The sequence below is a fragment of the Equus asinus genome, chromosome 1, assembly GCF_041296235.1.
Source record: "Equus asinus isolate D_3611 breed Donkey chromosome 1, EquAss-T2T_v2, whole genome shotgun sequence".
Classification (NCBI taxonomy): domain Eukaryota; kingdom Metazoa; phylum Chordata; class Mammalia; order Perissodactyla; family Equidae; genus Equus; species Equus asinus.
Window position 1 is genome coordinate 124,352,938 of NC_091790.1, and position 26,224 is coordinate 124,379,161.

Below are 26,224 nucleotides of genomic sequence, written 5' to 3' on the forward strand. Positions count from 1 at the left end.
CTAATTCAGGAAGAGCTGGTGTTAAAATTCCTTCCCCATCTTATCAGAAATGTTTAGAACCCTGTCATAAATGTTTGAAACTTTACCATAAATGGGTGAAGCCTGCCAATCAAAGCCTGTCCCATCGGTGTTTCCGTGTGCCAGCCTGTTCTCCTTAACCTCTTAAATTTTGCCCCAAATCCTGAATTCGGGAGACAGATCTGAGGGCACCACCCCCTGTCTCCCTGCAGGTCAATCTCGCAGAATAAAGCTGGTCTCTTTTCCCAAAGGCGGATGCTGTAATTAATTGGCCGTTTATGTGCATTCAGGCAAGTGAACCCAATTTTGTGTGGTAGCAATCCGATCCATGCTGGTGGACTGGGGCTGTGTTACTTGCCACACTTGTTCAAAATTCATTCATTTATGGATAAGTCATTCTTGTGAAAAGCCTCCAACACATAGACAGTATGACATTTCTTCATCTGAGAGCAATTTAAATACCTTATTACTCTTATTATCATCTCTAGCTAAAAATACCTCATGAATTCTCGATTCTTGTGTGGAGTTAATCTTCCAGCTCAAGGTCACCTTGTTGCTAATTCTTCATCTCACTTCGGTGGGTGATGCCATTTTATGCAAAAGTGGAACGTTTCTTCTGTTCCTTTCTTCAGCTGTCAGCAAATCTGTGCCTGGGTGGGCAGGGGAGCTGTGGGAGTGTATGTGGGACAAAACCAGCGAGTAGACCCTTGTCATTGTTGAGAATTGTTCACCGAGCCTGCCACTCTTACTCCCTTTCCAGCAGTTGAAGAATGGGGGTTTCCTGAGTGGAGGTTTGAAGAATCAAGAAAAATAGGGCCTTTGACTACTTGGGTATAGCAGAGCCACATCCATTTCCCCACAGCCTCTTCCTCTATAGCAGAAATCTGACTTTGCTCAAATTTTACCCTACAGGGAAAGTAACCCCATCCCCAGCTCAAGGGTGAATCTTGAGTAATTTAGGCCTATAATGGTTGTCTCACTTCATTTGCTAATAGTTAGTTGAGATGTGGGCTGGTAGCTTAGACCTAGCCGAGGAACCATGAAGGGAAATTTTCTCAGGGCCTTCTAGGTAAGATTTTCAGATCTTAAAGAAAGCACCCAAGAAAGATAGTCTCTTCTTCCCCTGGACTTTGCCATTCTGCATGTGATGGCTCGGGTTGCAGCAGCCATCATGCAACATGAGGAGAGCTAGTCTGAGGACAATACTGACATACTAGCATGGCAGAGCAAGATGGAACAAAAATAGGAAATGAATCCTAAAACCTCCATACCTCAGGACTTCTGTTTGGAAAGAGAATGTATTTTCCTTTATTTATATATTTGTAAAAGAATATATATTTCCTTATTGTTTGAATTGGGTTGGGTTTTCCGCTACCTGCAGACAAAAAGCATACTTATTGATATATGGAGCTATGACACAATGCAATCGTGGAAATTCTCAGCCATGTTTAAGCCAGTTGTTCTCGGATGCATCAGCTCCTTAATTTCCCTGCCCTGACTTTCTAAGCCCAGTGGGCATGAGGAGCCGCCCTAGCCCGGAGGGTTGATGAATGGTGCCTGGTGCGTTTCCTTGCATATTCCACGTGCAATGCACACATATGCTCATGAAAGTGAAAAATGTCAAGAAGTCAATGCTTCGTAGCCAAATCAAGCATGGAGGGCTAGAGAGTTCCTTATGAATTCAAACCAGCAAGAATCGGGAAGGTGTACTCTGGCAAAGGGAGAATGACTGAAATGAGACTGGACAGTTTCTAGAGATAGCAAGGCCCGGCTCAAATTTCACGTTCTCTGTGCAACTTTCCGAGTCCCCAGGCCAAATTCGTTGCCCCTTCTTCCTGTTCTCATATCAGGGCACTTGCCACGGGGTATCAGAGTGAGCGGTGCCAGTGTCTGGTTCCTTATTAGATTCTGAGTTCATCCAGTGCGGGGGACTTGTCGTAGCGTTTGCTGTATTCAATCATTTAATGACTATTTATTGAGTATCTACTCTATGCCAGGCATGGAGTTGGGTACTGAAGATATAATAGTAAGGAAAAGCAGCTGTGCCCCTACAGCCATGGAATTTAGCGACTAGTCAGACAATCAGATCATCACAATAATCAATTAATTTATTGCCTCTTACCTAACGACTGGCACTCAGTAAGGGCTCGATAATTATCTGTTGAATTCAGTCACGGAATTTTCAGTATCCCGCATGGTTTCGCATCCTGCCGGAGGATAGCGTAAAGTTCTCACGGTGGTGTAGGGAGAGGCTCCGGGAGGCAAGGGCGGCCCAGCCCTAGTACGCGAGCTCTTTTCAAGCCTCTGCGCGCAGTGTTGCTGATGTCTCATTGGCCAAAGGAAGTTGCGTGGCCAGCCCCACGTGCGTGTGGGAGGACATTCCACTCTGCGTAGATCCAAGGAGGTGGGATTGGTGGCGGGCTGTTTCCGTGCCAATTTGTCGTACTATTTTAAGTTTTGGATTATGTTGTAAAAACCTTAAACTCAGCCAGGGAATTTAAACAATGACCATTTGAATCCAAGAATGTTTCTTGTTACACATTCAGACTCGAACTAAAATTTGATTCAGACATTTCAAATGGAAAATAATGATGCGATTCACAACAAGCAGTTGGTCTAAGCCTCGGGTCTTAAAATCTTTACAAAGCGCTTTGATGGGAGAGAGGCGTCCTGGCAGCCGACCGTGGCTTTTCCCCAGGCCCTTCGGTCTCTTCACAATGAGGACAGTCTTCCCTCGTGAAACTCATAATGAGAATAATTGACTCTTGCCCCCACCCCCCAACATCCAGAGGAGACCATTGTAAATGGAATGGTTGGCCATGCCAACGACACCTGCTATAAATTATGAAACTTACACTCAATAATCAACACTTCCCCTCTATTGTGTTATAACAAATGAGTTTTTAGATTGGGCTCAGAGTATAAATTCTTAACTGAAAAAAAAATAGGACAAATATAAAGAAATAAAGCTTAACTTTAAGCAGACTCTTAAATCTTAGAATCTAAATAAACTGGTGTGTCTATGCATGTTTTTATTTGGAGATAGGTGTGATTAAGAGAAAATATGTCCTAGATGTGACTGGAGAGTTAAACTAGTATGTGGGTCCAGTGGAAAGATGATCTAACTAAAAGCATCTGCATAATTCCATATTCTGGTCCAAAAGTTAATGTAAAAATTCAGTTGAGTTGACTAATACTCAAAATGGAGCAACTCCAGATCTAGAACTAATTTGAGGACCCTGAGTCCTTCTCTGTTCTTGCTGGGAAATCCGTGACTCTCATTCCTAGAGGTTGGTTTAATAAGGGCTTTAGGATCACCAAATACATGGCATATAAGAAAGTGCCAGAAATGGCTGTAATTGATCCAGATTTACTACAACAATATTACTTGTAGTGCCTTTAAGCTCAACAAAACACATAAGGTGTGTACACACGCATCTACACACATGTACACAGGAAGGTGAGGGTTAGGCTGGAGTGCCACATTCACAATGGGTTTTTCCATTTCATTTTGATTATGAAAGCCGTAGAAAAGGTCTAAAGGGCTCTTGGAAGAGTGGAGAGAGATGGCAAGCCCAAGTGTAGTAGGGCTACTGCACGCACGTGGAAGGAAGACCAAGTCCCGTGTAAACACTTTGAAATGGTCCTTCAGGACAGTTTAGCCTCAAACTTTTGCATTTTGCTCAGATTTCATATACGTGGCCTTTGGACTTCATTTCTCTTTTGTGTCAAGCATAATGAGTATTCCATGGACTCAGTTTTCTGTGGACCAAACTGAGATTTGAATTTTAGAAACCGTAACATATGGTGGTAATGAGATACGCAGATTATGGACTTGTTTTGGTCTGTGATTTGTTTACTGACCAGAGAAAGGAGCATGAAGAATACTGCAGAATTAAAAGTGAATCTGCCTTTTCTTAATATGTATATTTTTCTTTGCATCTGTCAATTTGAAGTCTGAAAGTATTCATCTTTTGTGCATGGTATTGAGAACATTCACCCAAGGTCACCTGCAATTTGAGTTTTTCATCAAACGAAGTCATTTTTTTTTTGAAGAATTCTTCAAAGTTCAACTTTGATAGTTTAATCATAACATCCAAAAATTACTTCTGGCTCCCTGTGAAAATTGCTTCTTTGTATGAGGATTCCGTTACAGTATGCAGGGTATTACATTCCTGGGCAAAGTGTAATGATGTTGTACATGATGGAGATAGGGACATTAGATGGACCAGAATGGAATGAATATTTAGAAGTGCAGGATGCCGCTCAGATAACCCCCTGAGCACTGGTAAGTGTTGCGTAGCCCTGCCTTAACATCATGGCACGTGAACAGAAAGGAGCCTTGGAATCATCAGGCTCAGTTCAGTACCCCCAATTTACACCTGAGGAAGCTTTGGCCCAGAGAAGTTGCTCAAGGTCAGTTGTTCAAGGTCACTCAACTAGTTTGGCCAAGGGGAAAGCCCGAGTCTCTTGACTTTCAGTCCAGGGAACATGCTCCACTTCGCCATAATTTTTCTTATGTAATATAGCAATATAAGAGTGTTTCAAAATATGAGTTTAAGGAAAAATTGATAAGCTTTCTTTAAAGTTTTAGGAGACAATCAAAAGAGCATCCTTTAAACAATGAATATGACAGGATTTGTCCTTAAACAACATTTAATAGTATTTTCATCCCAACAGTCTATTTAATAGACAGATATTTATTAATTATCCACTATGCACATACCAGATAGACCCAGTCTATTAGAGGAATAAAACAGATGGATTTGTAAAGGCTTTATAGCTGTCTTTCTATATACATCTGTCTTTCTATAGATAACATTAGACATGCAATTGTTTCAGGTAGGGAGAGGAGAAAAAGGAGACAGCATAAGGTTCAGATTTGACAAGGCTTCTGGGAGAAGATGGGGTGTGAATAATTAGAAGATACAGGAGTGTCACTTGAGCGTCGTGCATAGGAAAAGCTTTCTGCTCAGGAGGTGTGGCAGTGAGGGAAACAGAGTTCTTTAACGGATCCTATATGTGTCCTCCTCTAGAATGGAGGAAATGAGCCCAGGGGTCTGGAGAGTTGATGGCAATTAGAAAACAGAGATGCATGTGTCAGAAGACTTAGAATGGCATGATGGGCAAAAGCCAGCGAGAATCACTACTGGTTTCTGGAAAGCAGTGCTGGAAGGCTGAGTCCGGTGCAGGCTTTGGTGTTTGTGATGGTCTTAAAAAAACAGAGAGCTCCAAGAGATTAAAACTGTGGAAGGAGGAGAAACATAAGAGGAGCATAAAGGTAGATTTATTACACAACAAGCCCAAACAAGAGTGGGACATGTACAGAAATGCCGAAGGTTCTGGAAGAGAACCATGAATGCCCAGGTTGCTGGAACCCATGCCATCAGCACAAATTACTGGAACTTTTTCTTCTCTGTTTCTGTTATGAATATATTTGACAGGGAAAAAAGGTTAAACTCTAGTGTTAATTTTTAAGGCATTTCCGGGTTATATCTTGATAACAATACAGATTAAACTTAATCATTTAATAGCTTCAGAACAGAGCATCATTTGTTGGGTTACAACCTGGCCCTCCCCTTTTACAGAGGAGAAAGCTGAGGCTCAGGGCTGGGGCATGACTGGCTCCCAGCACCACAGCATCCTAGGAAACTTTAAGGATTTGTGGAATGGATTGAACTGCATGAAGTCATATGGACAGTGAGTGGCAGAAATGTCCCTGAGTTCAAGCCTCTGAAACCCTGGCTGTGGCTCTTCCCTCCATGGTATGTGTAGCCATGGAATGGAGGTGCTGTAAAACCACAAAGTGCAGTTTTATCCATCAGAGAAAATCGTTTCATCTTCCACATAATATTAGTCCTAAGGGTCTAATGCTTTGACAGTGTTGGGTATAAATTTCAGTTAAACCTATATCTTCAGTTAACCAGGACACCTGTTCTCTAATCATTCTGGTGAGCAGGCATTTACTGTAACGTGAGCGTATTTGTCAGGTTAATCATGACTTTTAACCATGGGTGGGAGGCCATCAGGAGACCCAGGGAAGACACAACAGTGCCTTTCACCCACACTCCCCTCCAGCATCATGCAGGAAAGGCTCTCCCCGCCTCATCCCTCATAAGGCTGCATGGAAGGCTAGGAGCCCTCCACGATAGTGGTTCCTCAAAATGGGCCTAGTTCTAGCTGGGCCCCAGGGAGCTCTTGAGAGCTGGGCCTCTTACCCTCATCCTAGACTTTGTGTTTCACTTTGTCTTAGAGGAGGCCCAGAAATCGTAGTTTTTAAAGTTCCATAGGTAATTGGAATATACAGCCATTTGGGAACCACAGATTGTAACATACTACGTTAAATATCACTTTGCAAAAACTTAAAAGCAGGACTGATGTAATCCTTCCAACAAGACAGGTCCCCGGAGAGTCCTCTAATCATAGACTATGAAAGTCTTGGTCCAGATCAAGTTTGCGTTTTACCTAGAAAGTCTTCGGTTCCCTCCCCCTTTCAGATTTGGGCTAAGCTATTGAAATGGTAGATGTCATCTGGTGGTAGTTACTCTTGTGCTCAGGATTTTGGAAAGATTTCTGTTTGTTTGGCGTGCTCCACACAAGCCTGTCAGGCCCTGGGGATTTGTGGCATTTGCAGAACTTACAAGGCAGGCAACATAAAAATATATAATTCATAGAGTGAAATATTTTGGAGCTCCCTTCACTTTTACAAGTTGGCCATAAAATAGAAACCACAGACATAACATTCACATAACCATAGTTGCCAGGAATGAAGAATCATTTGGGCGGGGGGGAGCATGAGGGCTTTTGGTGTGGACTTATTTATGGGACACCCAGAGAAAGAGTAAGTATTCGAAATTTGTGTGCAAATGATAATAGGAAGGTTAAAGTTGGGCTGTAGCTTTCTGCCTGGCAAGTGGCAAGTATCTGTTGAAGAAAATGGGGATTTCGAGGTTGACCTTAAGAGGTCTTTTCACAGTCATTAAGTTGATCGTTTGAGGGTGTTTGCTTGTCTTGATGAATATTTCAAGCACATTTAGGATTTTAAATAATTTGCTGTGACTTACTGCTTCCTGTTTTTCCCTTTCCTGGTGGAAGTGGTCCACAGTGTTGGAGGCAGCTGAGATTGCCTGTGATCAATTAGGGGAGGGAGTGAGGGGAAAACTACATCCTTCTATTCTTCTCCCATTTGCTGCTTTGACACTCTGGGCTTACACTAGCTTCTAGAATGCATCCTCAGGTAGGAGAAAGAGAGGCTGATCGACTCGTGTTGGTTCCACCTGAGCCTTCTGGGCACTTGGGTAATGGATGAGTAATAGCTGATGATACTGGTTGTGATGGTTGACTGCTGAAAAATAGCATTTAATGAGATTGGACACATTCAAGACCTAAAAAAAGAAATAGTATGTGTGTTGCAGAAATCGAACTGAAAATCATTTTCACCCTTTGATGTTATAGTATATTAGAGTGTTGTCTTAGGGGTCAGGAAAGCTGCAGGCTAGTTGTTATGTACTACATTTTAGCTTTGTGACCTTGAAAATACCAAATTATCTCTCTGGGCCTCAGTTTACTCATCCAAAGATAGTCATAATATCTATGTCACAGGGTACTTGAGAGGACGAAAAGACAACATAAAGGAAAGCTCCAGCCAAGTCAAACACAGATTGGGCTGGGGGTCAGGGCCATAGAGGGTGGCACTGCCGGGGTGGCGAAGGGACTGGAATGGATGGATTATTCCAGATTACTTCTAGATCTCAAACTCTGTTGTTTTATGAATCTAGGATCTATGGAGGAGAGCGAGGCATGAAGGGGAGTCACTTGGGTAGTAATGATGCTTGCCCTATTTGATAACTTAAACTCCCAGAGAAATGCACAGCTAGAGTGAAGACAGTGATGCTATTTGATTCAGTATTGTTACAAGGCTTAGAAGAGTTCACATGGCAGAGAGCCTAGGACACGGTAAGGGTCAGCCCTCTGTAAAAATCAGTCTGTTTTTCACCATCTTTCCAGAAAGTACGCTTTAAATAAAAGATGACAGTGATTTTTAAAGCAGACCTTCAGGAACAAATCTATAGTTCTACCAAAAGTAGGGATGAATCAATTTGTTGCTGTTGTTAATTTTAACACCATATCCAACATCAACACATTGACTTAGCCTGCCTAAATTTGCCAATTTTCAGTGCGTTACGTAGGTTCGTTTAGAAAATGATTTAAAAGCTCCACCCTAATTTTGAGAGAGGTTTACGTTTGCGATGATAAATTCTGTGTCTTTAAAATTCACAAGATGATTCTGGAAGCTTTATCTGAAAACATATTTCCTAGCTCCATGTTCATACCCTGTAGTTGTATATTGGTGTCTAAAGAAATGGTAAAAACGGAGCCACAGTGGAGATGTTAAGCTCTCCTTTCTTTTCAAATATTATTGTAGATAGAGCTGCAGGAATGATACAGCAATTTTTCTTTTTATATATGTGTTCTTTTTAAACAACAAATATTTATAACCATTATTTGGGAGCTTCCCACAAGACTCATGAAAGAATTGGAATGGACACATTTTTAAAAACTCACTAACCAGTAACCTAAAGGTAAATAACATCTTTAGTTATTAGCAAAATGGGATAAATAAATACTACGTCTGCTACCATGTTGATTACCCAAGGAAGGCAGGAGAAATTAAGTGCCCCCCCCAAGGTTTCTAAGTGCGTGCCTCAGTTCTCCATTTAAATCTTCGAAGATATACCTGCACTCTGGAATAAAGTGCTTACAAACGTGATAACTCCCATCGTCTAGATTATCAGTTCAGTCATAACAAATTCTCCCTTGTTCTATGCTGTGCTAAAAGAAAAGGAAAAGGGCATTCACCCCAATTCTTGAGAAGCTTATTTCTCCAAAGAAATTAACATTTGTGTTTATGTTGGCAGCCGTGTCACAATCATAGACCATACTCCAGCTTATTTTATTATGGAAAGTCCAACTTACAAACACTATTAATATCATCACATTAAACAGGAAGCCTGGTTTAACCTCTCTGGGTCGTAACCTCATAACTAAGAGCTAAATGATTTATCTGAATATCCGAACTTCTGCACCCATTGCCAGAGAACAGACATCATTGCCAGAGAACAGACTTTTTGAAAACTCACTGATTAAGCCATAAGTCAAATGAGCTCTTATAATGGCTGACTTTGTACCCTGATGCCTTTTATTAGCATTTGGTTAGAAAGACCAGCTATATGTGAAGATTCTCCTGGTCTCACGTTTTAGCAGAATCACTGTGTTAATTAGTGTTAAACAGCACATTAAATTCCTCAGAGCTGCAGGGAACCAGTCTCTGTCTGCTGAGGCCCCGTGCATACAAGGCATGTTCTGGGCACTGTGGGACACAAGAGAAGGTATGGACTGGCCCCCCAGAAACACGGTATTGCTCATTAAAGAAAACACATTCCGGAAGAATTACATCCAAAAGATACATGACTGGTTGCTAAGTGAGTCATAGAGATATCATGTTTTACTCCAACAACAATTAGCCATTAAGCCCAAATTTATGAAATGCTACTCTGCATATAAAATGTTTCAGGAAAATGAGTAAACCTGTAATTACAAAGGCCAAAACTCAAATTACGTACCATAGGCAAGTCTAGGCTATATTTATGCTTATATTGTACTATGTTCTTTAGCTTTGGGCCTGTTTATAGCCTTCTGTTAAGAGTGTGTGTCCAATGAAGGAATCTTTTGATTATCATTTGTCAGTTCTTGCTCAATACTGAGCATTCAAAAGTGAAATAATATCTTTATTGGGGATATAAATATTTAATCAGATGATTTTCATAATGGCTTCTTGGGCTATCAAAATCATTATAACTGGGAAATTAGAACAGAAAAAGATATAAAAGGCATCCATATCAGAAAGGCAGAAGTAAAACTGTCTCTGTTAGCTGATGACATGATCTTGTATTAGAAAATTCTAAAGAATTCACACATAAAAAAGCTATTAGAGCTAATAAATGAGTTCAGCAAAATTGCAGAAAACAAGATCAATACACAAACATCAGTTGCCTTTCTATCAATGAACAGTCAATCCAAAAATGAAATTAAGAAAAGAATTCTATCTATAACACATCAAAAAGAATAAAAAGAGGGGCCAGCCTGGTGGCATAGTGGTTAAGTTCACACACTCTGCTTCGGTGGCCCAGGATTCGCAGGTTCGGATCCTGGGCATGGACCTAGCATCGCTCCTCAAGCCATGCTGTGGCAGCCTCCCACATAAAATACAGGAAGATTGGCACAGATGTTAGCTCAGAGCCAATCTTCCTCAAAAAAAAGAGAATAAAAGGAGTGTAAGACGTGTGCCCTGGAAACTACAAAACATCAATGAAACAAAGGAGAACTAAATACATGGAGAGCCATCTCGTGTTCGTGGATTGGAAGTCTTAATATTATTAAGATGGCAGCAGCCCCCAGATGGATCTATAGACTCAATCCCTATCAAAAAGTCTCATGGCCTTTTATGCAGAAATTGACAAGCTTTCCTAAAATTCATATGGAATTGCAAGGGGCCCAGAACAGCCAAAACAATCTTGAAAAAGAAGAACAAAATTGGAGGGGTTCGCCCTTTCGGATTTCAAAACTTAAATCTATATAGTATCAAGACTCTACGTGGTACTGGTATAAGGATAAACATATAGACCAATGGGAAAGAATTGAGTCCAGAAACAAACCCATACAATTATGGTTAGTGGATTTTCAACAAAGGTGCCAAACAGTTAAATGGAAAAGAGTAGTCTTTTCAATAAATGGCGCTGGGAAAAATGGACATTCACATACAAGAGAATGAAGTTAGATCACTAGTTCACACCATACATAAAATTAACTCAAAATGAATCAAAGACTTAAACGTTAGCACTAAAACTATAACACTCAGAGGAGAAAACATAAGCGTATATTTTTGTGCCTTTGGATTTGGCAGTGGTTTGTTAGATATGATAACAAAAGCACACGCAACCAAAGAAAAATTAGATAATTGGGCTCCATAAAAATTCAAAACTTTGTGCTTCAAAGGACACTATCACGGTAGTAAAAAGACACCCATAGAATGGGAGAAAATATTTGTAGATCATGTATTTGCAAATCCAGAATAAATTTGGAAATCTTAAAATCTTAAAACTCAACAATAAAAAGACAACCCAATTTTAAAACGGGCAGAGGATTTGAATAGACATTTCTCCAAAGAAAACCTACAAATGGCCAATAAGCACATGAAATATGCTTAACATCATTGGTCATCAGGGAAATGCAAATCAAAACCACAATGAGGTGACGTTTCATACCCATCAGGATGGCTATAATCAACAAAACAAAACAAAAATAAAACAGGCGTTAACAAGTGTTGGCAAGGATGTAGAGAAATTGGAACTCTCATACATTGCTGGTGGGAATATAAAATGGTGCAGCTGTATTCAAAACACTTTGGCAGTTCTTCAAAAAAGTAAACATAGAGTTACCATATGATGCAGCAATTCCCCTCCTAGGATAAGGTGAATTGAAAACATATGTCCACACAAAAACTTATACACAAATGTTCACAGCAGCATTATCCGTAGGAGCCCAAAAGTGGCAACAGTCCAAATGCTCATCAACTGATGAATGTATAAACAAAATATGGTATATCCATACAATGTAATATTATTCAGCCATATAAAGGAACCAAGTACTGATTCACGCTACAACATGGATGAACCTTGAAAACATTATGCTTAGTGAAAGAAGCCAGACACAAAAGGCCACATAGTTTATGATTCCATTTATATGAGATGTCCAGAAGGCTATAAACAAAACCATAGAAACAGAAAGTAGATAAATGATTTCAAGGGACCGAGATAGTGAGAAAAATGGAAAGTGACTGCTAATGGGTATGGAGTTTCTTTGGGGGATGATGAAAACGTTGTGGAATTACATAGTGGTGATGGTTGCACAACTTTGTGAATATACTAAAAACCGCTGAACTGTACACTTTAAAAGGATAAATTTTATGGGATGTAAATTATGTCTCAATTTTAAAAATTACTATATTTTTCCTTGAATGCTGCAAATTAAGTTCTAATAAGCATAGTATAACTTGCAAAGGAATATTATCATTAAAGCACCTATTTATATATTTTGTTCCTAAAAAGAAACAAAAACAACTTCACAATCAGTCTTATAGATGGCTTGAAATTTTCTCAGTTTTCAGTGTCAGTGCAGATGGGGAGATAGTGGATCCAGCATTTTTCTCCGGTTTTACTATGAAGATAGATAGGGTTTCATCACTACTGTTCTCTCATTAACTTGATACGGACCCTTCTCATTTAGATGGATCAGACATTTATTGTTCTGAAATTGAGGGAAGAATCAGGAGGATTTTAACCTAAAAGTCTCATATTTGCTCTCTCTTTTCTTCCCAGGTTCTCCCTTTCCCGAGCCAGGTGGTGTACAACAGGGTAGGCAAGTGTGGGAGCCGTACTGTGGTCTTGCTTCTGAGAATCTTGTCGGAGAAGCACGGATTCAATTTGGTCACGTCAGACATTCACAACAAAACCAGGCTTACTAAAAATGAACAAGTAAGTTGACTTTGCCAGGGTTAAATTGTCCTTTGCCTCAATTCCTTTGTGTGACTAGTGCGTGCCTTACAGGACATCCTTCAAACCCCTAATGGGTGAATACCAGGGTTGCAATTTCATCCCGTACTTTTGCCAGAGGGTGGAAGGAAATTTAAGTGAAAAGTTCTGAAGGAAGTCTTTCAACCAGGAAGTTTGCCTGAAGGGATGAAGGACAGCGTACACCTGTCATTGTCTATTTAGCTACATTAGCAATGCATAAATCTCATAGTTACACCACTGAGCTATGAATAATGCTGACATCCTGACAGCAAAAATAAGAAAACTTTATTTTAATGTATCTTCCTCTGTGTTTTCTCACACATGTCCTAAGTCTTTCTGGTTATAGTAAAAAGAAGATGCTCTTGAGCCAGGCATCAAATCTTTGCGTTGATGGGGCCAGGAGCTTCCTGCTGTGGTAAATCAAGGAATCTTGAGCTTCCAAAGTAGCGTTTGGCATCTTCAGTGGTAGCAAAAGAATTATCCCATTTTCCAGGGACAATTCTGCCCCAGTATAGCTGAGCCATACAAGTGGACATGCTGTTTGTGGCACACGTGCGCCATACTCTGTCAGGAAGCTATGAAGATAGATTCTATGCTGTAAGCTTATGTGAACGTAGGGTCGACAGTCTCCATTGCTTTGCTAATGTAGAGAAGTTAGGCCTGGTGCTTTCACGGTCATTTACAGGGTCAAGTTTGTTGGCCTGGTCTCAAAAAGTTGCTTCTGTCCCCTCAGATACTTAAGATGAATGAGTAGCCATCCGTATAAGTCAGGGTTCTCCAGAGCACAGAACCAGTAGGATGGAGAGAGATGTATCTTTATCTCTCCATCTCTCTATCTCTCCATATATATCTATCTATGAAAGGAGATTTATTGTGAGGAATTGGTTCATGCAATAATGGCAGCTACGTCCCACCATCTGCCATCTGCAAGCTGGAGACCCAGGAAAGCCATTTCGTAGTTCAGTCCTAGTCCAAGGAGAGCCCATGATATGAATCCCAGTCCAAGGGCAGGGGAGGATAAGTTGAGAAGTCCCAGCTTAATCAGGGAGGCAGGAAAAAAGGGGCAAATGCCTCCACCTTCTGTTCTGTTAGGCCCTCAAGGGATTGGCCGATGCCCAGTCACACATGGAGGGCCATCTACTTTACTGAATCCACTGGTTCAAATGCTCATCTCATCCTGAAACACCCTCACAGACCACCCAGAAATAATGCTTCATCTGGGAACCTCGTAGCCAGTCAAGTTGACACATAAAAGGAACCATCATATCACCCAGGGAGCACAGAAGTATGGGGAATAAACAAGACACATGGTTTACTATCAGGTTGAGGTCATAATGATGGAAATTTCCACCCGTGTCCACTGCTTTCTGATACAATCCTCACCTTTGAGGCATTCAGAACCTTACAAACTCAGGGAATTTACAGTAGTCTGTCTTTCTCTTTTATGTTGGGAAATGGTAGGACTGTTTTGAGAGAAGACCATAGCCAACAGGAGTACTTGCTATAAAGCCAGCAAGTTTAGCATCTTCCACAGGATAAGGACCAAAATGTCCATTCCTTTGAAAACTTTCATTACAGAGCCTCTGAGCATCAAGTCTAAATAGTCATTACCAATTAGCAAAACCTATTTTGAGTGCTGTAGGTTCTGTAGAAGGCTCTCAATAGAAAAACTATACTTGGGAACATTCAAGCATACCACATTGTATGGATAACTTTAATAGGGGTAGCTTCTCTTTGATTTCCTTACTTGATTGAAGAGCTAATATGTTTAGGCTGGCTATGCTCTTTTCATCACCTGAAAGAAAGTGACTATAAATAAATAGCCTATGTTATTGCAATTTTATTATAATTGTTAAATTTGGTTTTCCTTGAGTCGAAGTCATTGGGTCTGCTTATCAGATTATTCTCAAATATTCCTATGTGTGGAAACTATGCTCCATTCTCAGACACCTCATAAAACACAGTAGCTGGTTTTTAGTTCCCACTGTTGAAAGGGGTACAAACAGCCCAGAGGAGGAGGGCAAAGGTAGCTAAAGCATTAGACACTGAGATTTCTGGAATGTCCTAGAAGAGAGAGCACAAATATAATATTTAAATACACTAGGATTTTACACGGACAAACCTACTTTGTTTTCGATGAGAAGCAAACATGAGAAATTAAAATACAGTTGTAACTGTCAAGGGAAAGATTTAGATGAAAAATTAACAATAACTTACTAACAGTATATAAATTGTTAGATCTGGAAGGGTTAAGAACAAGGCATCCTTCTCCTCTAAAACAGAGGTTGGTGCTCATCTCTTTGGAATGATCGGCTTGCCTGGGAGCCAAGGAATAGACTAGACAATCTTTTAAGGTTCTTTCCAGCCCTATGATTCTGTGATATATTTATACAACTTGTAGCATAATCTGTGTACAGTATAGTTGAAACGTTTCTGATTCCTGTGGTCAGTGTGACCTAGAATATGTTTCATTACTTAGTTATTCCAGATTCCTATTAAATTATAAGGCAAGTTTTACAAACTTCAGTGAAAGGTAAAGATAAGGTTAAAAAAAAAAAGTATACGATTTTGATGTAAAGACAAACGTAAGGACAGTGACAGTTGCCTCTCTGCAGCCAGCTGACCGGGCTGTGGCACGCAGACGGAGCCAGGGAGGGTCATGACAAGAAACCAAGTTTGGAGCAGGGCAAGAATGTTTAAAGAAACGCTTTCCCTTGTTATGTGGATCCTTTTCTAAAGTTGCAAAGTGCATAAAACAAGCAGAGAAAAAATATTATTTTAACCTAATATATTCGAGAAATAATTTGTGGTATGAATAGCTCTTCTTTTTGGTAATTTATTAAAGGAAAAAGGAGGAAGTGATTTAGGAGACGAGTTAGAATTTTAGAGCCGGTGGTTCTCATCATTAAACAGCAGGACTCTGAGGACGTGTTCCCATGGAAACATTGTTCTCTAGAGTTCACAACAGCCTTCCTTCAGGTGCAGGATGAGTTACACAGGCCCTCGCGGGCTGGCCTGGGCCTCTCTCCGCTGTGTAGAACATTTCATTTATGAGAAAATGTGTTCCAAGTTCCAAACTACTGACTTACAAATGAACTTTGGAATTGCATCCATGTATAAGACTAGAATTATCTATACCATTTCGTTCATACACAAAAGCACCTTTCTGGGCCAGAGTCAAATTCAAACATACGTTGCTCCCTCCAGGGGAGCTGTCATAACACACACACACACACACGCACATTCACCATACTAAATTTAAAAAATCTATTTGATGGCGTTCACACACCAAGTGGCATTAAGGGGCAAAAGCAGATACAAAATCACACATACACAGGGAGGACACTGAAGATTAATGCCACCAATGCACGGGCCAAGGGCAATTTAAGTTTCTCTATATATACTACTTTTCTGATTTCTCCAAATTTTCCAAAATGAACATACATTATTTTTATAGTCATAAAAATAGCAATAAAATTTTTTTCTTTTACCACAATGACAACAAAAATCTTTTTAATAGAATAAGACACTGAAGGGATTATTAAAAAGGAAAGGGAGCATGAAGACATCAAATGTTGGAATGCCTATAAAAATCCCATTACATCTGCCCTTATAGAAATAGAACCACCTTTGAAGTTTATATTTTAGAGAACTCTGCTTCAACAGAAGAGCATGGACAGCTGCTGCCAGCCAAATGTTGGACCTCCACAGAGTGTATAATGCAAACTCATGATGACATTATTTCCTTTATGCTCTGAAACCAGATTTCAGTTTCTTGGGCTGGCTTAGATAATCTCTTGGAAAATGGAGATTATATACAATTTGAAGGATAGGGAACTATTTTTCAGAAGCCATGGATGTTATTGCTAAAAGACTCACTTTTGTTAATGGTCTGACACTATCTTTCAGAACATTGCTCTAAGGACAATAAAGGTCACAATGCCACAGGCATATCACAGATGTAAGAATTCAAAATTATTTCATTCTTGTTGGAGAAGGGCAAACGTTGTTGGCACAGGAGCCTAAAAGGTCGAGAAAGCAAAGAATTTTACTATTTTTATTTACGTTGAAGCTGCTGAGGGTTACACATTGGAAATAGCACCTGCTACATGCTAATTGTTGTTCTTTATTACTTCCTTTACTCTTTTGGACCTAAAAATATGCTGGTGAGTCAGTACGATTCCCTATTTTATGGATGAGAAACTGAGACAACCAGATTAAGTCACTTTCCAAGTGTAATTAACGGAGTGACTAACTGTGACGTCTAGACTCGAACCTTGGCCCTCCCGTTCTCTTAATGTGGTGCTCGTCCACGCTGGCTGCATGGCAGACTCTCCAGCAGAGCCTTTGGGAACATACAGTTGCAATGGTCCTTCTCTTGGAGATTCTGGGGTAGAATCCAGAAATTTTTTTTTTAATGAAGTGCCACAAGAGACCCTACAGTACAGACAGAGTTAAGAATTCCTGCCCAAACCATCATATCAGCGTTTCCCTAAGTGTGTCCCTGAGAATCCTGATCCCCTAAGACACTGAAAAAGAACCAAATACCATGGTTAAATAAACTTGGGAAATACACTCCCTTGTCCCCCTCTAGGAGACTCACGACAATTAACCCACCTTTTAAAGACTCTGGCAATTCTTTCAATTAAAAACAAAATTAAAAATCTGTTTAACTGGCTTCCCCCTCGTGTTTCCAGCCTCAGTGGGCCAGGGAGCTCTTTATGAGTGTTGGTGACACTCACCTGCATCCCACAGAACTCGATTCGCAGTTCGGGAGATGCTGGACTAGCCTGTCCCCTCCCGTCAGTCAAACCAGAAAAGGCTACTATTGCCTGTAACATCTCCTCTGCTCTGACGCTATTCCACAGCGATTCAAATGATCAAAACCTTGAAAAGTCTTCAAAGGATGGAGGAGCCAGAGACCCCATGCCCGTGTGCTCTAGATTGCTTTAGCCTCTTGGTAAAAACCAGAATTCTTTTACAAGATTTTAAACTTCCCTTCCCCATTGCCCTCACCCACTGCGAGTCCTAAGGCTGACTGTGCCTCTAAAGCAATGACACTCAGAAGAAGAAAACTCACCTAAAGAAAACGCGTTCGATTCGGAAACAGTCTAACCATGAGGATTCCTCCTCGGCTTCCCTAAGGCATGGTCATCTGGCCTCTGTTTAATGCAAAAGTTCACTCATTCATTTTTGAAGGAGAGCTCTCCATTGTTTCTTCATTCATTTTGATGAACATTTATTGAAGACCTGCTACTAACACTGTCTGTTGAGCACCAGAGAGCCCACTACATGTTTGTGCCCCTTATTTCTAATCCTTTAAGCAACGTTATTAGGGAAGTATTACCACCCCATTCTATAGGAAGGAACCAAGTGTTCAAGAAGAATGTGGGAGGGTGAGACTTGAAGGGAACTCGGGTCAAATCTTGAGGGACTTCGAATGCTAGGCTAAGGAGCCGGAACTTTATGCGGTGGCAGTGGGGAGCCGTTAAAAAAATGGTTCTTAACCATGTTGGACATCAAAATCTTCTTGGGATCTTTGTCACAACATGTTTCTTGGTCCTACCACAAAATACTGAGGTAGACTCTAAACGGTAGAGCCCAAGTATTGTATCTTTGGGGGAAAAAAAATTCCCAAGGAGATCCTATGCACAATTCTAGTGAAGGACAATTTCGTGAAAGGCTCTAATTAATAGAAAAGTTTTCCTTTTATTAAAGTGAAACCTCCACTAAGCAAGAAAGGGTCCTCTTTCCCCTGAGAATCCTTCAAAGGTCTGAAGACATCACGTTTCCCCTGAAGTCCGATCGAGTGGTGTCTCCTCAGGAGCCTGCACGTTAATGCCAGAAACCTTACCCTTGCTTGAGATGTTCTGGAATGGTCTCCTTAGACTGACCCTCCGAGCTTCCTGACTTCATAGGAGGAGGGACACTGTCCACAGGCATCAGGGCTGCTCCAGCCGGACCTTGGCATCAAACCAAAAAGATTGGCTGAGTCCATCTCCAGATCACCCAGCTCTGCAAACAAGGTCTTATCCTGAGTCCTATAGACAAAAGCTGACTCCGCTCATGGAAACTCGGTGGAAGGCAAGGGGGAAAAAAAAAAGAGGAAGAAGCAACAAGGCCTGAAAAATTAAAATATGTTTTCTCCTCTCCTTCCAACTGTAGCCACCAGATTGACTTTCTCTTCTAGTCAGAACCAGGCTCTTTGCTTTGTGCATCTCATTGCGCCCCCTGGTGGACGTCTTCTTCATTGCGGGCATTTGTGCGTTGGGCGGACTGCACAGCCCTGAGCTAAAGATGGGCAGACCCTCCTGCCTCCTGCTACCAGGCCTTCCCCGAGCAGGAGGAGGGGGAAAGGCAACTGGAGCCTGCAGCCATCCTCCCAGCCTCTGAGATGAAAAGGCATGGACTTCTTGCCCGAGCTACCCCTTATTTGGCTTTGATGTGTTAAAAACATGTCTGTTCCCTCATTTAAAACATTCTGCAAAATTATAGGATGTCTCATTGTTCAGGAGTGACAAGAATTCAGACCAGAGTAGGGTTGGCACTCTGTCAATTACTGCTGACAGGCGTTTCCCAAAGAAGTCAGGAGCGAAGTCTTTTATTAACTAGCTGTGTTGGTGGAACTGCAGGTAAAGGTTTTCTGCTTTACCATCCCAGCCAGTTAGATTGAAAGGAAAAGATTAGAAACTGCTTCCTGGCATAGCTTCTGCATTATAAATTCTGTTTGATTCTTGCTTTTTTTTCCAACCTCAATTCTGTCTCATGTTCAGATGCTCTGTGATGTAACTTCTCCCTTTAGGTACATTCCATTACATAGTTATCTTTCTTTCTTTCTTTTTTTAGTATTTTAAATTCATTCTCATTCTTGTTATAATATATACTCTTTTCTCACCTAGAACTTTTTCTTTTTTTTAGCTTGCAGATGTACATAGTAATATATTTCAAATTCTGTGCAGATTACATCATGTTCACCATCCAAAAACTAGTTATAGTGCATCCCCTCACATGTGAGCCTCATCACCCCTTTTGTCCTCCCCCCTCCCCCCTTCCCCTGTGGTAACCACCAATCCAGCTCCATTGCTATGTGTTTGTTTGACATTGTTTTTATCTTCTACTTATGAGTGAGATCATACGGTATTTGACTTTCTCCCTCTGACTTATTTCACTCAGCATAATACCCTCAAGGTCCATCCATGTTGTCACAAATGCCCGGATTTCATCATTTCTTATGGCTGAGTAGTATTCTATTGTGTATATATACCACATCTTCTTTATCCATTCGCCCCTTGTTGGGCACCTAGGTTGCTTCCAAGTCTTGGCTATTGTGAATAATGCTGAGATGAACATAGGGGTGCAAGTATCTTTATGCCTTTGTGTTTTCAAGTTCTTTGGATAAATACTCAGCAGTGGAATAGCTGGATCATATGGTAGATCTATTCTTAATTTTCTGAGGATACTCCATACTCTTTCCATAGTGGCTGCACCAGTTTGCACTCCCATCAGCAGTGTACGAGGGTTCCCTTCTCTCCACATCCTCTCCAATACTTGTTGTTTCCTGTCTTGTTAATTATAGCCATTCTGACAGGAGTGAGGTGATATCTCATTGTAGTTTTGATTTGCATTTCCCTGACAGCTAATGATTTTGAGCATATTTCATGTACCTGTTGGCCATCTGTATATCTTCTTTGGAGAATTCTCTGTTCAGATCTTTTGCCCATTTTTTAATTGGGTGGTTGGGTTTTTGTTGTTGAGCTGTATGAGTTCTTTGTATATTTTGGATATTAACCCCTTATCAGATATATGGTTTGTAAATATCTTCTCCCAATTGTTAGGTTGTCTTTTCGTTTTGTTGATGGTTTCCTTTGCTGTGCAGAAACTTTTTAGTTTGATGTAGTCCCATTTGTTCATTTTTTCTTTTGTTTCCCTTGCCCAGTCAGACATGATACTTGAAAATACGCTGCTCAGACCGATGTCAAAGAGCGTACTGCCTATGTTTTCTTCTAGAAGTTTCAGGGTTTCAGGTCTTACATTCAAGCCTTTAATCCATTTTGAGTTGATTTTTGTACATCCACCTGCAACTTTTAAGAAATATTCTCTCTGATATTGTAATCCTTTTATTTTTTATTCTTTTTCATGCTTTTCCACCTGTGATAACTTTCAATTTTTCAGCACATCACAGGAAAGGTAGCAAATTTATATTCCCATAAACTCTCTTTAGTCTCTGAGTTATCTTGCTAACTGACCCGTTCCTCCCATTTTTAGAGGTTGTATGGTTGTATATAGATCAAAAAGCAGTGGGAGTGCTGAGGGGACTGCAGCTCAGGGATAAAGAGCAGGATTTTCGGTGTCAGACAGACTTAGATTTGAATCCTGGCTCCACATTTTTCTAGCGAGGAGACCTTAAACAATCTGTGTACCCTTTCTGTGCATCAACCTGTAAAGTCTGGATAATAATACTTAACTGATGGAGTCACGTGAGGATGAAATGATAGCGTGTGCATAAAGAGCTTCCAGATATGATGTGTAGCCCAGAAACCACTCAGAAGAGGATAGTGTGTCTCATGCTGTTCTGTCCTAGATGTTGTAACATTGAAACTCGTAGCTCCACGGGACCCCAGGGTAATGAAGGTACAGATCTGTCCCAGAGACGCTAAATTCATTGCCTATATGATAATTGTCTTCAGTGAACTGAAGTGAATGAATACGTTTCTTGACTCCAAAAAAAATTTCTAAAGGGCATAAATTTCTCCATGGCATCAACAATTCTGGAGTGTATGTTCTGTGCAGGTTCCTGGGCTGGGCTGTCTGGGGGGGCTAAATAAAACTTGGCCCCATCCCACAAGGAGCTTACAATCTGGTTCGAAGCTAGTGCACAAACTCAGCTATAATCTGAGGTAAAAAATGCATGTCCTGGATATCCTCAAAGTGTCGTGGGAAGTCAAAGAAGGCAACATCATTTCTAGCCAATGATGTCCAAAACCAAAGCACATCCCCTCAAGTCTGCAGCCAGATTTGGTCCTCCTGCAGCGTTCCCCATCTCCACGAATGGGTACCACCAAGTGTTCAGTTATCCCAGCCAGGGCTCTGAGGAGGAAGCCCTCTTGACCTCTCTCTCCCTCCCCTCTGCTGCCAGCTGGCCACAAGGCTCAGCAGATACTCCCTCCTAACCCTCCCCAAACCTTTCCAGCTGTCTTCACTTCCATTGTCTTCATTCAATGGTTCTCAAACTTCTATGACTTAGAATCTCCTGGAGGGCTTGTTAAAACACGGATAGCTGGGCCCTACCCCTAGAGTTTCCTCTAATTCGGTAGGTCTGGGCTGGGGCCTGAGAATATGCAGTTCTAACAAGTCCCGGTTGCTGCAGCTGCTGCTGGCCTGGGGATCACAGCAAGAAGCGCTGTGCTCACGGGATTCTTGCCCTGTCCTTCTAGCTAAGCTTTCTGTCTCCAGTTCTTACCTTCCTCACATTCTCCAACCTGATCTCAGATCTGAAAAAAAGCATCCTTTCTGCCTAGGGATTGCCCATAGGATAAAAGTCAGAATCCCTCATGTGGCCTGCAGGGCCCTCAAGTGCCCAGCTCCTGCCTTCCGCTCTAGTCTCCTCTACTGCCTCGCTGATCCCATGCCTGACGTCTGGCACACGGAACTCCTGGTGGCTTTAATATCCATGTCGTTTCGTGTTTTGTCCTTTGTGTCTGCTGTTCAGTCTCTGCAATGCTGTGAGTCCCTTTCTTCACTGCTTAACTCCCATGGGTCCTTGCAAACCCCTCAGGAATGCCTCCTTGGGGAAGCGTTACCCCCCATCTGCAGGCAAGGTAGGTGCCTCACGTCTGTGCCTTCAACTCCTTGGTGGTTATCATGTGATGGTACCTGCCTGCTCATCCACTTTGCCCACAAGACTCTGAGCTTCCTGAGAGTAAGACCCAAATCTTCTATCTAGCCACTACCCCAAGCAGTACATTGCCTGACACAGACTTGGAGATCAATGGATGTTGAATGAAAGGAGAGATCCAGGAAGCCTACTTGGAGGAAATAGGCATTCTAGCCAGATGTAAAGGGTAGTTAGGATTTGGACTTGCAGGGAGAAGAGGAAGAATGTTCCAGAAGAGGAAGCTTGAGCCTGAGCTTGGACGTGATCAGGCTTGGACACAGTGTAAGGAAGGAACAAAGAGGGGTCTAGTTCAACTGGCCACAGGATGTGTGGTCTTGAGAGCCACGTGAGGGAGACAGTAAAGGTAGAATTAATGTGAGTCAGGAAGGGGTTGAAGATGGACATCCAGGAAAGACCCAGATCAAACACGAGACTATGGAGAGCATGGTTAACCAGAAGCAGGCTCTCTAGAGACGGAGTAAGCCGGATAAGGAGTAAAGATGTACAAGGATCAAGAGTGTGGTTTGGCCATGGTGGATTTGGGGATGCCATGTGGACACATTTTACTCTCTTGTTATCATGTATCTTCCCGTTCATCTTATTCCTGTATTGATCTCCTAGTGAATGCTCAATACATGTTGAATGAATGAATGAATGATGAATGAATGTATGCAGCAGAATCAGCATAAAGGCCAGCAGTATCCTGCATGAGCCAAAGAAAGGAAGGAGAGGTAGTTTCCATGATGATTTTAGGTAGTGTCATTGTTGCCCATAATGCCACCCATGAGAATAAGACCCAAGCAAGAGAAAAGGCAAGCGGACGCCAGCAACTATGGGAGGACCAGGAGGGGGAGCTCAGGTGACGGGCAGCAGGGGCTCAGGAGACCAGTGCTTGGGACTGGAAATGGGGAAAGACAGCATTTGTGAAGATGATCCAATGACATCTTGAACATAACGCCTCAGGTCTTGTGGTACTCCGTCAGTGGTTTTACGGTTTGGTGTGCAGTGACAGAACGTACGAGAGCTGAAATGTGCTCTCTGACTTCTCTGTGCTAATGCAATAAACATGAGCATTAGCACCTTTATTCTGTGTTTAAAGATACGTCTAGAAAGAGTTATACATTGTCATCATGAATCCACTTTTCCTCGGGAAAGAGACAGCTTTATGACTATTGTGACACTGTTCTCAAAATCTAATCACTGCTGTTCTTCCATTAAATTAACACACTGACATGTGTTTAGAGAATGTAATATAATGTGAAATATGTGAAAGAAATGGTTTTTCTTCTGCCCTGTTTTTCCGGTCTTTTTATACAATATCAGCGGGCTTTCTCATATGACTCTTATATATGCAGAGAAATATCCAAATAAAAATAATCTAGAGATTAAAGCGTTAAATGGCCTTTATAGCAAACTTACACACAGTAAAGAGTTATGTTTCTAAGCAGACATCCTCAGAAATCAGGTACTTTTGGTTGTGCTTCCAAATCTAATTCTGATGGTAGAATATTTTTGGTAGCAAAAATCAAAATTTACCATGTGGTCAAGCAGGAAATTTTATTACCAAAAACAGGCACTGGGACATGCAGCAGGGGGATGTGGACTGTAAACGGTAGATAAAGAGTCAGGATTCAATTTCCTTTTGTGCTCAAGCTTGGGGACAGGCAGACCCATTATTTGCCTCTACCTGCCGCTGACAAACAGGAGCACAGAGTGATGACTGCGAGCCATTTACTTTTAAAATTCAATTTCATTTCTTCAAACAATCCATGTGAGCATGAATGCCTAATTAAAGGTGTTAGGTGTGGACTTCCTAGCGGAACAATCTATGAAGCGTGTACCAGTTGGAGTTAATTCATTCAACAGATATTTATGGAGCACTTACGTGTGTCAGACATGAGGCATCGAGGCAGACCAGGTTTTCTGTCCTGCTGGAGACAAACCTGGACTTTCAGACTCTGATTTTATTGTTGTTGTTGCTACTGTGGTTAAGACGTGAATGACTGTTTTTGTTTCCAGCCCTCGACTTGAAGGGTTGCATAAAACATGAAATGCGGCACTTCTGGTGTACATCCAAAGTAGCGATTTTGAAAAATTCCACTGTGTGTCAGTTTTGATGGGGCCAATTAGAAAATCCAGGGAAAGTGGAATTCAGGAAGTCAGGCAGTCCTAAGAATGCTTGGAATTTCTAACAGATTTTACTAAACATTTTCTCTATGATGACATGTCCAGAAGACCATAAACATTAGTTTATCCTAATATAAACTACTTTTTGCCCTGCTGATAACTGCAAATAAATAATTCAGATGACCACCCACCAAAAAACCAAAAGTTTTGGGGGATTTGTGTGTTTCCTATGAAATACCTGCTTTGTAAGATTTTTGTAATCAAAGAGAAAAATAATGAGGTATTACCTTATTTTATTCTCACTTTTAAATTCTGCAGAACTACTTTCGAATATGGCAGTATAGCCCAGTAATATCATTATGGAAATATAAAATAATGATTGATCTCTTGTCTTGGTTTGACTTTAAAGGAAGGGATTAAAGGCATTTTCTGGCTTGCATTTGAGTTTAGCAACACCATTGACTTCTCCAGTGAAAATTAATCTGTCACATTGTTTTCATGGTAGCAATCAACTAAATTAAAAACAGGACTATAAATTTGGGCAGCACTGTTGTATTCAGAAAAAAAAACCTTATGTAAAGTTCGTAAATATGTTGCACGAAGCACAGCTGTTTGGCCTTGGTCCAAGAAGTAATAAGTGAGGAATAAAGGAGGTGGGAAGATAACCTTTAGCTTAATATAGTTTCGTAAATTAGATCCTATGTATGCTAATTTTGTACTTTTTTTAATAGATGGAACTGATTAAAAATATAAGTACCGCCGAACAGCCTTATTTATTCACTCGACATGTTCATTTCCTCAACTTCTCAAGGTAAGATACTTTCCAGTCTAATGGTTCTTTCATTTCTTTTCAGTATTTAGACTCCTTCTAATGGACAGTTGCTTTAAAATCTACCTTCATTTTCAAGGTAGTATAATTGCCCTTGAAAAGACTTTTTTAATCCATCTATTTTTGCTGTGGAAGGATCAAAGTTTGAAACATTTGGACAAAAGCTGCATTTATTTCTAGAATACTAATCTTAACTGTTACAAAAACTTGAAATTATTTTTAGTGAGAAGCCATTGGACCTGATAGTTCCAAAAAAAAAAGTCAGGTTTTGTATTGAAACAAATAAATGAGAAGGCAAGAGATGAGTATTTTAACAGAAATATTTCATTGCACATTTTTGTACACTTTGAACCTGCTCAGGACTCTGGGAATAACTTAGTGGTGAAGTAATATATATTTTATGGGATCCAAAATGCTAGTACCAACCTCTTTGCTCATCTTTTTAATACTGCATGTGATTATTCTAAGGCTTACTTGTTTGGTGCTGGTGGGGTACTTTAGAAACATGTTTTTTGTCATCTGCAGGGACCTTCTGATAATAATGTTAATCTTGGAATTTAGGTTTTCAGCCCCCCCACCTGTTAAGTTTCTATCTGCAAGTTCTGGGCATTCTCTTCCCCAGTGACCCGTTTTCCGAGGTCCTCTTGTGTCTCGGCTTTACCACAAGCCGCCAGCTCTCAGATTCCTCCTCTCCCCAGGCTGGCCCGTGTCTGAGCTCACAGCTGGCATCAGCTGGCAGGGCAC

General features: G+C 41.0%; 1 protein-coding gene across 3 annotated transcripts in view; it reads left to right on the forward strand.

The window, feature by feature from the left end:
- UST (uronyl 2-sulfotransferase) overlaps window positions 1-26,224 on the forward strand; it is a 348,885-nt gene that overhangs the window by 151,676 nt on the left and 170,985 nt on the right. For all 3 annotated transcript variants that reach the window (XM_070506895.1, XM_044768441.2, XM_014850821.3), the window contains exons 3-4: window positions 12,456-12,611; window positions 25,383-25,462. In XM_070506895.1, coding sequence (XP_070362996.1) covers window positions 12,456-12,611; window positions 25,383-25,462 — 236 coding nt within the window. The remainder of the gene's footprint in view (window positions 1-12,455; window positions 12,612-25,382; window positions 25,463-26,224) is intronic.